Genomic DNA, 13,745 nt, shown 5'->3' on the forward strand with positions numbered 1-13,745 from the left:
AACGACTCGCCGTGGCTGCGACGCCGGCGCAGAAAGGAAGGGCTCGACACTTTGTTTCTCCTTGGCGCGCGTGCTCGGAACCTACGTGCGCAATAGCAAGATTCATGCGCGCGATTGCCCATGAAAGGAGTATCGCCGACGTGCCGTGTCTGGCGGGCGACCTCTTTCCGTGATCTGCCTTCGTTCGTCATCTGTCGCTCTCCAGTTGTATCGGCTCGTTCATTTAGTACGCATTCTCCCTCCCTCCCTCTCTCTCTCGGCGGTGCGCATGTGTTGTTTCAGTGCGTTTACGCGTTGCCGTGACATCGCTTCCTCGTGGCAGCGTCGCCCTGCGGTACGGCGGGTTCGCGCACGCGGCGTTGCGCCAGCAAATGTGTCGCAACGCGTGCGGAGCTTGTGCAAAAGAAGCAGAAAAAAGAATTTTTTTGGTTTATGGTTGGGGGGAGAGAGAAGGGTGGGCTGTTGCAGCCATCTGGCGCCTCTTCTCTCCCCCTCCACACCAGCACGCCAGACCGGCAAGACCCCCCTCGTCCCGCCGCTCTCACTCTGCCCGTGTTATTGCGCCTTTGCCTTATTTGTGGTCCTCGCCTAAACTCGCGCGTTCGCTCGCCTCTTGTCTCCAACCCTTCCTGCCGTTCTTCGCGTCGGCGCTATTCACCGTCGAAGAAAGGGGCCACGCGACGCTGCTCTCGTTTTATCCCCCCCCCCTCCCGCCCCACGCTTCTGCCGTTGCTACTGCTGAACAGTGAACACAAGGGTGCATGCATGCATGCACGCATTGGTGTGTGTGTGTGTGTGTGTTCGCGCGTGCGTGCGTGCGTGCGTGCTCGGCGCGCCAGCGTTCGCTCAGACCATTGCTGGATGGAGCTGGCGCAGCCATTGATTCCATGTTTCTCTCTCTCGACCTCGGCTCTTTTACGCAGGGGCCTCTCTTCCACTCTGCTTTGCGCATTGCGGAGGGGAGTGTGGGTGGGGAGGGCAGCAGCAGACCGGAAACTGCGCTTCCACTGTTGTAGGATGTCGGGACGCATAGGGGGGATGGAGAGAACAAGAGCGGCACTGCGAGGAGGGCTGGACGGCGGGCATTCATTGCAGCTGGCCCATGGCCGCCAGCCCCAGCAGCGGCAGTTGGCGGGCCCCTGCGCTTGCCTGCCTGGCCCGCGCAGTTGCTGTGCCGGCGGCTGCGGCCGGCACAGTTTCTTTTACGAGCAGGCGCGAGCGAAGGAGGCCCTGTTTATTTATGCGCGCGCGCGAGCGTGCTGCCTGCCAGGCTGAGTGTTCTTTGAGCTCTTCGGTCAGGGGGGGGGGGGGGGAGGGTATTCTAGAACTTTATGTGAACAAGCGCTCCCCCCTTTGCCGTTTTCCCTTGCTCTGTCCTCGGGTAAGTCGGCGCGGCGTGTGTGTGTCTGTGAAGTAGTCTCGGCATGTTACGTATACCTCCAAAAAAGCCGACACCTCGTTTTTTTTTTCCTTCGTTTTCTTCGTGGATCGCCGGTCAGCGTGATGAGAAAAGTAAACACACCGCGATGGGATTAACTTTTAGACGTACTCGGCAGAACGGCCTTAGCGCAGCGCTAGCGGTGCCCTGAGCCGTGGCTTAACGAACGCTAAAGCCCTTCGTTACCTTGGTGAGCTGCCCCGTCAGTCTATATACTATTGCCGTCTCCCGCGAACGTTCGGAGATGCCTGCTTTCTCAATTTTTTTTTAATAGATATGTTTTTTGTCCGTGGTTACCGCCAGTGCGTGAGATCAGACACGGTCACAGATTACGGAACCTAACCCTGTTGCTAGCCGTGGAAATCGGAACGAGCGGCCCTGTTGCCGGGGCCCGTAGTATCCTGTCGGGGTTGTATGGTAAGCGGACTCCGCCGGTGCCTATTATCCGGTGCGACGCGCGCGCCGTGCGCCGTTTTCCGGACAGGGGGGGGGGGGGGGGGCTGTTCGACTGCGCAAGCCAGCCTTTGTTTAGACAAACGGCGGCTGCAGCGTTTTCGCCACCAGCGCGCGCCCCGGCGTATATGTGTAAGTGAGTGCGTGCGTGTGGGGCACGCAAGCTCACGGCCTCCGCTTAGCTCGCCTGCTGCTTGCAGCTTGCGCCAGAGAACAACGGCAGCAACAGCGCCAGCTCCGAGGTCCCTTGGTATACGGCCGCGGTCGGCTGGAGGCTGGAAATAACGACGACACGTCGGTCGACGCGACCCCCCTCGGTGTGGCTATATAGTCTCGCGCGGTGCTGGTCTATCCTTGCTCGCCGTCGATCGAGGAAACGAAGACGGTGGGGTAAAGCAAACAAGCGCGCCCCTCTAAACGCAGCCGCTTTGTTTTTGTTTTCTTCTTCTTTTTATATGCTTACGCACGATACCCTTTCTTGCGTGCCTTCTTCGCCGGCAAGAGCGTTCTGTAAGCAAGCCATTCTTTGCAGCTGGGCTGTCCTGAAAGACTGGACTGCGTTGGTGTTGGTACGGGGCAGAACGTTTTTTCTTTTTTTTTGTTATGGACAGCAATGTTCTCTTGCTTATTCATCTTCTCGCGGCGCAGGAAGGCTTTTATTCTTTCTACCCTCGGTCTCCGAGAATTATTACTTTCACGCGACACGACCGGAGGAGGGCTCTGCGATGTTTCTCCGACTCTGTATTTTATGAAAACGCGAGTGTGTGCGCGACCGCGTCTTGTCCGCCGTTTTGTGTGCGCGCCGGGCGCTCGTTATTCCCGTTCTGCGCGGCCCTCTTGTTCTGGTTCCCGTTCCTGCGCGATCCTTGGCCTCCCTCGGGACGGGGCCGACGACGGTATTGGTGCAGCGTTGCGCCCCGTTTGAGCAAGCAGCAACAGCAGCTGCGATGCCAATCTTCCAGCGGTGGCATTGCGCGCACTCTTTCTGAATTTAGCCGGTGACGGGGCCGTCTCCTCATCTTACTTGGGACTCCCCTCTCTCGCACGAAGGTGCACGATGACGTTAGAAGAACGGCGAGGAATAGAAAGATTGCCCGGGAGCGCGTGATTAGTGCTCGTAAACGCCGCGTAAGAATCGTGATTTTCTTCCCAGCTACTCGGCTGTTGGATAGGAAAGCACCCAGAGATTGGGCGGTATTAGGAGATGTCGTGTATGTTACCTGCCTCACAAACGTACGCACAATCAAATAAGCGAGAGGAAAAGCCCAGGGTTGTTTTCCCACCGCGAAAGTAACGCGGCGCGAGGACTGTAGTCGTGATTGGTGGACACTCGTGCGTCCGTGACCGTAGCCGGCGCACGTGTTGCACCAGACGTTTTGTAAGCCCTTCCATTTTTTGATGACACCAGCTTTGGTTTCCAATAAGTTGGACTGTTACACGGAGAGGAAAGCTGCTTTTCTCTGTCGACCGTGGATGAGCGACGGGTCGGTTATATTATCATGTATTCCTTATCTTTGCCTAAACTTTGAGGTGAAACCTAGTAACGAGTCCTTCGCTAGCGAAGAAACGACTGCGTCTTCTGCAGAGCTTCTCACTGCAGGTGCCGCTTGGTCGGTCTCGTGTGCGGCAAACAAGCGCTAGCCTACCTTCGGTCATAGTGATACACATGCGTCGTGCATGCGAGCTCTATAATGTCCAGTTTGCTCCACACTGTGTCTTCACATTGTGTCCTCCGTTCGTCTCGTACGTTACGCGATGCCGCCCTGCTTTCGTGATGCGCAGTAACAGAGCAAGAACTCTAGCCTCGCCCTGAACTTCTTTCTACACGGTTGCCTCGCGAGTCGGCTGACCACACTGGCACTTCGTTACGTGGACTCCGTGTTTGTCACGTGCAGCGGTGCAAACAAGGACTGCCTGTTTTATGCTGACGCCGTCGCGGCGCCCCTTTGTGCAGTAATACGCGCGAGCCGTCCGTGGGAAGGGAGGAAAGAACCCTTTGCCGACCGACTGGTAGTAGTCGACTTGCGCGCGCCTGGCGGAGGTATACACGTTTCTTTCTCTATATATGATATGCGCACCAACTGCGAGCACAACCGATGGCGCCAGCGTGTACGCGACGCCGTTCCCACAGATCTGAGGGACCGCGTTCGGCCACGTTTCCGGGAAGGCGAGCCACGCGGCTTCCTTCGCCGCCGTGTCCCTGCCATGCGGCGACGTCGTGGTCCGCGGTGCACTGTTTCGTGTCCCGTCCTCTTTTGTCTTTCGCACTGCCGTGGGGACATCGGAGAAGCCTTGCGGATGTTGGCGCGCTCCACTACGCGTTGTCTTGCATCCTGCGCCGCTGCTCTCTTTTTGTGTAGCCGCCTTGCGGGTTGCTTCCCAATGAGGGGCCCGTAGCGTGGAAGGATCCCGAGCTGCTCTTCGGGGTTGTCTTGCATCCGGCAGCATTGTCTTCTCTCGCATCCTGGGTTGTCTTTGTGCCGTCGCTGGGATAGAACGCTGGGTGTGCACGTATAGCCTCGAAGAAGGACCTGCGAGTCGGACGGACAGACAGACGGACACACCGAGCACTGCTGTAGGCTGTTCTGGCGTCATTCGGAATGGTGCTCATCTTCTTGCGCTCTGCGTCGTCGTGCCGACATTTATTGCGCCGTTGACCGACTGTGGGATAGAGCGGCAGCCGCCGATCGGGTAGGACGCTGCAGAGAACGTGCCCAAATCTTCTAGGCTTTCAGCCATATTGTGGTGTCGTCTTTTAGCACCCGATCGTGCTGCCTTTGTTCTCTCCGTTTGCGGCGCCGTCTGTGCGGGTAGAGGGCACTGCAGCGCGTTCGTGGGACTGAGAGGGAGACGCGAGCCCAGGATCTTCTGGGTTTTCTGTGACATCCGGTGGCGTCGTGTTCTCGTGTTCTGCCTCTGCGCCGCCTCGTGCCTGCGCGCCGCTGTCTGGCGTGAGCCTCGAACACGGATCGCATGGACGTAGGGACGTGCTGAACAGCGCTAGGCTCTCTTTTCTCGCGTCTGGTAGTTGATGTGAGCGTGACGTGCAGAACTCACGTTTTTTTCCGCGCGCTGCCGTCATTCGTCCGGTAACTGTCTTCAGTTCGGGATGGCCATTGGACATTTTCAGCGGACGGAATAATGTCGCTTACGTATGGCTGATTCCTCCTCTTGGTAAGCTGCTCTGTTCGGCATGCTCCATAGTCTTTTTCTTTTTTTTTCCCCCCATGTTGTTTTACAAGTAACAAGGCCTCGGGAGTTGCTCGACGCGTAGCCACGTCGAGCATCTCCGAGGTGCCGATGTATTGAGTTTCACTTGTTGGAACGTCGATTGTAAACAGTTTGGTCATACCAAACTGTGTTGTGTCTGCGTGCCTGCTCTCCATCCAGCACCGGCTTGGATCGCATTTCACGTCGTCAGCCGTCTGGAGGTCGGTAGTTTCGCAGTAACAGCACAGTTGTACCAGAAGTACGTCTGGAGATAAAGATATACGCCATTGGTGTCGTTGCGCTGCGAGGGGATTTTTGCGCGAACTCGTTTGTCGGCGTTAAAGGGAAAAAAAGAAAGTTCGCCTTGGCCGTGTGTGGAATTCATCATTTTTATTTCGATGTGTTTCTTTTCTTCTAAGTTCCCAAGGCTTTATATAGAGTCTTGGAATCGATACTTCACGGCCTATGCTTTGTATCAATTTCATCTGCGCGTAGTCCCTTTTGTTGGCGAACTTCTTCGAGGACGAACTTCATCACTTTTTCTTTTTTTAACGCTATGAGGTGGTATCTCTGGCGAACAAAAGAAGCGCAAAGGCTCCACGCAGCCGGAAATCTTGCCCAACTTGCGTGGCCGAGGCAGCGCCTGGAATAGAGATCCGTCTTCTTTATTCTTACGCCACAACCATTCCTCCAGGATGCCGAATGGGCCCATTGAGCGAATGAGTGGTGCGCGCGTATTACAGAGAATCGCAGGATCAGTAAGTAAACAACTAAGAGAGCCAAAGAACCGCCGCATGATTCTTGCCGTCTTGGGTGCTCCGAAATTGAGCCGTGCTTCGAAGGAGATGGAGAATGAGAGGCACTTCGCTTTTTATGACTGCCACGCTTTGGTGCCTTCTGTGACGGACCACGTCTCGTGGTTTCCCGCTTCCTCTGTCGTGATTCGTCTGGCGTTCTCTCTCATAGCGTAACCTGCCGGCTGGTTCTGTTATTGCTTTCTTTCTTCGAGACCGAATAGCTCTTTTCACGTGGCGCCTAACGGGGAGTCCGGCTTTCTCCACTCCACGAGCAAGCGAAAAGTGCTTCGATGAAGTCGGCATGTGGAGTAGTATTGGCGTCGGAACGTATCGCCGGGCTAGAATAGGATTAGGTCAGTGTTCAAGGGAGTCCGCGCAAAGCGGTACAGAGAGGCACGGTTGACGAGAATCGTCTATCGCAAGAATGAACAGTTCTATTTAGGTATTAGCGACATCGATATTAAGTAGCCCCGAGATACTTTCTACCTCAATCGCTTTACGTCAGATCGATTGAAAGGGAGATTGATATCAGACCACATTCTTGAATTCGACCGCCTTCAGACCACAACACTAGACAAGAGCAGATTTAGTTCCAGCATGCGATGTAACATGTGCTACCACGAATCGTACTTCCAGGTTGACCTCTCTCTCTCTCTCTCTCTCTCTCTCTCTGAAAACACTGGATATGGGATATTAATGTATACTGGGTGGCGGCTGCGCGCAAACGGCCACCTTTACGTCGGAAAAGACGGCTGCGCGGTGCACGAGTATTACTGCTATCGCCAGCAGCTGCATAGCCTGCCTTTATTTTTTTTTTCCCTTCTTTTTTAACAGTGAGCCCGAAGGGCAGTTATCTCCACAAGTATGCGGAGGTCCTTCGACAGCGGCTTGTCACCGCGGCACCGTCATGGTGATGCGGCATATTACTGTGTTTACTCCCTTCATTGGCTGCTGCTGCCTTCGCAGCCGGCACACGCGCCGTGCACTTAGTTGGCTCGCTGTCAAGACGCGGAGTAGTGAGTGCCCCGTGTTATTTTTCTCGGTGCTCGCCGGGCGGGCGTATTGGAAGGTCGCCGGCGCCCCCGGATCCGTCTGTTAGCTGCGCGTCGATGATAGGCAGCAGACGACTCGCTCCTGTGGTGGCCTGCCCAGCGAAGCTAGGCATTTTGTATCTCTCCTCCATCACATGACCGATTTCCGCGCAGTTTTGTGCGCTGATTGTGTGCGCACGGCGGAGCGGAACGATAATGGTTGGCGTGGCTGGGGCTGGCGTAAGCAAGCAGCTCGCGTTGGAGGACGTGGTGCTGTCTTTGTTGGCGCTGCGGCCCCTACGGCGGCGCCACTGTCGGGAAGTCGCGCGATGCGACGGCGGCGACGACGCCAGTGCGAGTGAGCGGTTGAGGTGGGGTGACCCGAGTTTTACCCTGTCTGCAGCGGAAGGCGAATCGGTGGTGTTTGTGCGGCCACGTTCACTGGCCGTCGTTCTGATTGAATTCGCGGATTCATTCTATTGATAAACGATCGCCGAGAATGCTGACCAGGAATTTAATGGACGCCAATACATAGCGAATAGCTAGACATGTTTATATCGGAACGTACTAAATAGTTAATCGATGAGCTGAACGGGATCTCTATGTATCGGTTAATGCGAGCAGGTATGTAGTTGCAGAGTGTTGCTTCAGTCCGTGTTAGGCTCGCCCGGTTCAGTTATTTCTCGAAACGTTGAAAATGGGCTAGAAGCGGTCCTAAGTTGTTGAGGTGCCCGAAGATACCTGTGAACGCTCGTCTGGATACATTATACTCGAGAGACTGACTTGGACACACGTCGACAGCCTCTCCAGTTAGTCCCTCCGTGCTGTCTCTCTTATTGTCTTTGTGCCGTCGATGAATTCGACACCGTGCGGACCCTCGGGAGACACTCGAACGGCGAGCGATATATACACAGTGGCATCACAGATGTGGCCAGGAGGTCTGCTGGCAGTAAGCATCTTCATTAAAATAAATTTGTTTCTACACTTGTTATGTCTTACGCTCTGGAGAATCGAATCACTGGGGGAAAACATTGTGAATTGCGGAAGTGACCGTTTGTGTGGTCGGCCTTGATGAAAGCGTCGGAGAGCCTGGCAGTGGCAACGCCCATATAGTTATGTGGGTGCAGGGTTATAGATAACTACATCGCTTCTTACAGTGGGCGTAAACTGCTGCGGAAAAGGCAGCATGTGTATAGACTTCAGAAGGTACGATGTCTCAAGCGAACGCCGCTATTGCCTTGCCTTGTTCTAAGAGCGGCTGTTCATATTTTGTACGCTATGCACCCCAGGAACAGATTAAGGTGATTCAAACGACTAGCGCGAGTCAGCTGGCCGAAAGGTGTGCAAACTATTATTTGGCGGGTCGGTCTCCACGCTTGTGCCGCATGGATTGACGTGTCGCTCGTCAAGGACGTTCCTTGTTTTGCGATGCGCGCACAGTGTTATTACTACATCCTCCCGCCTGTACAGTTGTCCTGGCCCGTCGATTGTATCGCCCGATCGTCTGCGGCTGTTATTACTGCCTTTTAACGGCGCCCTGTTTTTCACGTAGAGGCGCGTAATCTGCAATGCCCCTCTTTCCTCAGACCCACCCCCATTCTTCTGTTGTTTCCTTCGCTGACGGGATCAGGAGACGCTGATACCGAACCGCGCGGCCTTGTCTGCGAAGGCGTACTACCACCCTCACTGACATCGCTAAATAACGATGACTCGTGTATTTTCTTTTCAGCTCGAATTCCTGCCGTGCGTGCGCGCGTGCCTTATTTCGCTGCTGCTTTTGAAAGACTCGCGTTCTGCTGGTTTCGTAGCACGCGCTTTCCTGACTGGCAGAGGATGGAACGCGATGATGCAGGAGCGGTGGATATTTTTCAGTGCGGTGATCACCTTCGCTATATTTCGCGCGGCTCAATCAATACACGCGCTGGTCGTAAAACTTGCGGAGCATATTTTGTTTTGTCTGTCCACTCTGTTCAAAACGTTTTTCTAGTCAATAGTGGGAGGGGTGTATGCTTTTCCCAGACGCTTGCGTCGTCTTGCTCAGCGGGGGGGCTGCTGCACCCTGCCCCCCCCCCCCCCGGGCGGGGGGGATCGCTGCGAACAGATTGCATCGGGTGGCACGTGGCGTCCCCTTAAGGCCGATGATAGCGCGCTTGTAAGGAGGAACGGCAAGAAAGAAAACTGCAAAAATGGACAAAATTACCAGCGAGTGAGAGAGGTAGGATGCATTGGCCTCGGGGAAAGGAGGCCGATTCGCGGACTTTAGTAAAGCGTTGGGTGTCGTGGCCCTGCGGGCGAGCCAATTAACCGGGCTTGTTCAATTTGGATCGGGTGGCGAAAGCCGTGCGGGAAGAAGGACCGGCGCCTCTCTGGTTTTCATCTACGCGGCCTTACGAGCGCATTGCCTCCTGTGGCGCCTCTCTCGCCCTTCCCCGTTTTATTTCCTCCATGTCTCTCTTTCCTCGCCCGTGGGAATCCTAAATTTGCTGGAGGCCATTCTGACCTTATATGGCTTCGATGGCTTGAGTTGTCGTGTATGCTGGCCAGCGCGACTACGGCAGGAGTTCGCCTCTGCCTTCCCGGAGATGGCTGTTTTTTTGTTAAAGCCTTAAGAGGTAATGGATCGGGTAGAGATATCTGGTCTTGCCTTTTTACCCACCGGCGTGAGGCGCCTTAGTACAGCAGTCACCGTCCGTCGCGCCCACTGCACCAGCTGTAGCTGCTCTTCATAGCAAGCTCGAGCTGGGTAGTTCCACTTCCCACTGGTCTAGCGTAGGATGTTAAACATGGACGTCAAATTGTGTTAACCTTAAACCGAGTTGCGACTCGAGTGGCCATATGCATGGAGGAAAGAAGTGCGTAAATTCTTGCTAGGAGTCCGCCGCGGAAATCAGTACGCTCGTATACGCGTCTCGAAGTTCTAGGATCGCATCTTTTGCCAACAGGTTCACGCGCAGGTTTTTGCCGGTCGGTGCTCCAGCACGTAGGCCGGCCGTGCAGGTGGCATGCTCCTCGTCTACAGTCACGCATGACGCTTGCGTTATACATAAACACGGAACCTCTTGGTCAGGTTTTCGCCTTTACAGCAGTGTACGATGTATTGGAGATATACGAAGCCTAACTCAGTCAACTTACCGTAGTTATGAAAGTCACGAAAGGCCTCCACGCAACACGACGTTTTAAGCTCTTGCCCGGGAAGTTATTGGTGGTGGGCTAGTGGTTGGTCATCACCATGGTCCGCGTTCGTGTTATTCAGTGTTCTATGTATGCCTCAACTGCGCTGCCGTTGAAATGATAATGTTCTACGGTCATTTCGTTGTTGGCGCGCTGTCGCGAGTCCCGAACAGTCTCCTGCCACTGCGAACTCGCCTTTACATCGTCGTATCCCAATACCCGCGCTCGTTCGCATTCGTGCCTGCCTGAAATGGCCTGTCGTCTCTCCTCCAGCGATGGAAACTCGGATACAAACGATGGCGTGTGTGCGCGCAACTACGGCGGCTGATCCGTAGTGCTGCGAGCCGCCTCTAAGCGCCACCCGCTTATTCCTTAATATTATTTCTTTTTTCCACACGCTGCTCCGCTCGTATATACGACATCGTTTTCTCCTCCTGCTACCGCGGCGCCGTATTTGGGGAAGTTCCAAATGTGGGCATCCAGGCCTCGCGGCACAGATCGATACGCGAAGCCCGCTGACGCGAGCGCGCGCTCGATTCCGCCGCCTCGGCTGCTGCATCAGCCCCTCCGCATACTAACCTCCCCCCCCCCCCCTTTCCTCCCCAGCCGCGGTACAATGGTCGGACCGTGCGTAATAGGAACGGCAACAAGAAAGATAGAGAGAGGGGGACCCGGCGCAATCATAATACGAGAGGGAAAGAAAGGCCGGAGGGGGGTGGGGAAGCTGCCAAGCCAGCCGTGCCTGCTTCTCTCGTGTCGCCGCTGCTGGGGCCTGCAGCAGGGCTGCCTTGCTCCCTTGTGGCTGAGAGAGCGCGGGGAAGGGGGCCAATGTACAGGGCGCTGGAGGTGACCTCTACGGCGGCGTGGAGGAGGAACGTGCCGCGCTGAGCTCCTGGCGCTACCGAGCGATCGCGCGCGCGGGTCGATGGAGCGCCTGCCAGGCTTCGCCACCCTCCCTGCTCCGACTGCTTATCCCTCGCTAGCGCCTGGAGCAAAGTGGGCCGTGCCCATTGTGCGTCTCCGAGGGGTGGCCGCCTGACGGGACGGCGCCGCTGCTTGCAGCACGAAGGCTTGGCGTGCCTGTATGTGTTCGTGTTGCCCGGCTCCTCGGGGATTCTGTATGTGCGACAGAGCGAAGAGCTTGGGCGTCGTGTTCGTTTAGTTCGCTAGCCAGCTCCTGGCTGTTACAAAAGTTTTCGGGGAGCTAGCCCAGCGTTGGGCAGAGGAGCAGTCAGCCCCCGCTCGTGTTCGCTCATTTCTCTGGCGCAGCAAAGTTTGTTCCGAGAGTTGGAGGCAGTAGTTTCGTTAACTGCCGCCGGCTGGTATGGATACGGGCATGAGGCAGTCGAGGCAGTCTCGTCGTTTTTGCTCGAGCAAGCATAACAGGCTTGTTCGGTGCGGGCTTTCTTGTGCAACAGCAGCACATGTTAAAAAAGAAACGGAAAAGGACGCGGGAATAATCATCGCGGGTTTGTTCCGCGTGCATTTTTCGCCAAGTCCTTTAGTTTCCAGTGTCAGTGCATCTTTCCTTAACTATAGTGAACCGCCGTGTGCGCGAGAGAGATTCCGTTCTTTTAGTCAGAGATATTGTGCGTGGCTTTGGGTTTCGACCATGGCGTATGACACGATATCTTTATTACCTTCGGGTATGTCCTCGCAACCCGTCCTGTCTCAGTATCTCGTCCACTTGGACCTCATATGTTTTTCTCTTAGCCTGAAGACCCCATACGTATGTACATTTACTTAGACGGGTAGTCTAAATGTGAGTGGTCATTGTCGTGTTCGTAGTAGCTAGTCCGGGTATTCATGGTCTAGAGGTGTGATCCCCACTCTGGAAGGCTGTGAAGGCGAAAGCGGCAGTTGGATATTATTCACGGATGCTGCGTGCCTTGTCTGCTACATACCTTGTGGTGGCTGTTTGTCGCAACGCGTGTTACTGCGTCGCGGCGCAGTCTTATGTGCGGCACTCTGCTTTCTTTATTAATATAGCATTTCAATTCCTGCGGTAAGCAGACAAGAACACACGAGAATCAGCTGACCCGCCCAACGCACGGACCGTCCCGTTGCACGGAAGCAACTTGTTTGCGTAATCCGCGAGCTGTGACGGGCAAACGGAAGGCGCTGGGGCCCACCGTTCTATGTATTCTTTTCTTTATCCTCGTTCTACGTAGGAATACGCCCGGCGCACTGGTGGTGTGGTCCGTGGGCGTAGGCTGCGTGCTGCTGCGCCAAGGCATCGCAGCTGGGTCTTAGGTCCGCCCCCCCCCCCCCCCCCACAAATAACGAAAAACAAAACGCGCGCGTATGCGGTGCTGCTGTGTCCTGGCGTTGGCTCGTGTGCGCCGGCGCTGCTTGCGGGCCTGTGTTGAAACAGCCGCGGCGCCGGCTCGCGCTCGCTGCCTGGCAGACCTCTTTATATTTGCGTGCGGCTGTTGCGTGAACTCGGGCGTGCTGTTTGACGGGGCCCGTGCGTGCCTGCTAGCTGTGCGCTGTGCTGCCTGCCTGCCAGCCAGCTTTCAGGGAAGGGCACCGCGTTGTTTTGTGTGTGCGTGTTTGCTGCCGCACTTGCGCTTGAAGACTCGCGTCTGTCGTACGGCTGCGGCTGTGCATACCGGCAACGTGTGCAAAGCTATGGCGTGTCTCGGGGTCTGGCCGCATAGCGCGTGCGACCCCGCCTAGTTTGTGCGTTCGCGTCCAGGTGCCCATAACAACGATAGGCTGGTTGTGTCCGTCAGAATGTGCCCGGGGCGCACATCCGTCACTTCAGTATGTGCACGGCACACTCCCTTCGTTCTGCAGACGGGATATGTCTCATGTCTTCTGTATCCTACTGATTGCGCTGTGCGTGCCTTGCACTCCGCTGAGCTTGAAGGCTAAATAAAATAGCCCTCTGTGTGAAATCGTAGTCATACTTCCGGCGTGTGTATTGTTCATGGACGGGTCTTCGAATTCCATGCCGTCTCTCTCTCTCTCTCTCTCTCTCTCTCTCTCTCTCTCTCTGTGTGTGTGTGTGTGTGTGTGTGTGTGTGTGTGTGTGTGTGTGTGTTCAGGGCAGGTGGGGGCCTCTGCAGCCGCGTGCGGTGCAGTTCGCATTGGAACTTTCCCGCCAACAGGGCCCATAGGAAGGGTTGTCGGTACGAGCGCACTTTGGCCGCACCCGGGCGATCGGAAACAGCGCAGCGTTGTGCGCGTTTGCAGAAGCGATCCCCACCTTGATCTTGCACGCGCATGGGCTTGCTGTTGTCCGCTCGCACTCTGCATCGTGCCCTCCACGCCTCGGTATCATGCAGGCAGCCTGATTGGGCTGCTGCGGGGCTCGGCGAAGTAAACAAAAGCGGTGCACTTTCTCTGCGTCAGGGGCAGGGTCCGTCCGTTTCAGCTAATGTCCAATTCTCGCCTGTCCGCCCTAATGGAAGGGCGCGGGCGCTCGAGGGAGCCCCGGAGCGAGGTGGTAGCTGACCCGTGTCCGAAGGGCCGGCAAATGCGCCGAGTAACGGGGAGAGAATAACAGCCAAGCTGGGAGCTGCTGCTGCTGCTGCTGTATTTTCAGCCTCTGCCCGTGTGGGCTGGGTCCGGGGGCTTTGCGCCGTTCTGGGGAGGGAGCCACGTACTTGGGACACACAGGCCGCGCCCGTATCGCCGGCG

General features: G+C 56.0%; 1 protein-coding gene across 3 annotated transcripts in view; it reads left to right on the plus strand.

Moving 5' to 3' along the window:
• spen (spen family transcriptional repressor split ends) overlaps positions 1-13,745 on the plus strand; it is a 194,079-nt gene that overhangs the window by 84,364 nt on the left and 95,970 nt on the right. The window contains exon 1 of one of the 3 annotated variants that reach the window (XM_075684611.1): positions 4,840-5,065. The exons of the other annotated variants lie outside the window; for them this stretch is intronic. Coding sequence (XP_075540726.1) covers positions 5,046-5,065 — 20 coding nt within the window. The 5' untranslated portion in view covers positions 4,840-5,045. Of the gene's footprint in view, positions 1-4,839; positions 5,066-13,745 lie in introns of those variants that run through there. 3 annotated transcript variants of the gene reach the window in all.

Source organism: Dermacentor variabilis, chromosome 3 (genome assembly GCF_050947875.1).
Source record: "Dermacentor variabilis isolate Ectoservices chromosome 3, ASM5094787v1, whole genome shotgun sequence".
Taxonomy (NCBI): Eukaryota; Metazoa; Arthropoda; class Arachnida; order Ixodida; family Ixodidae; genus Dermacentor; species Dermacentor variabilis.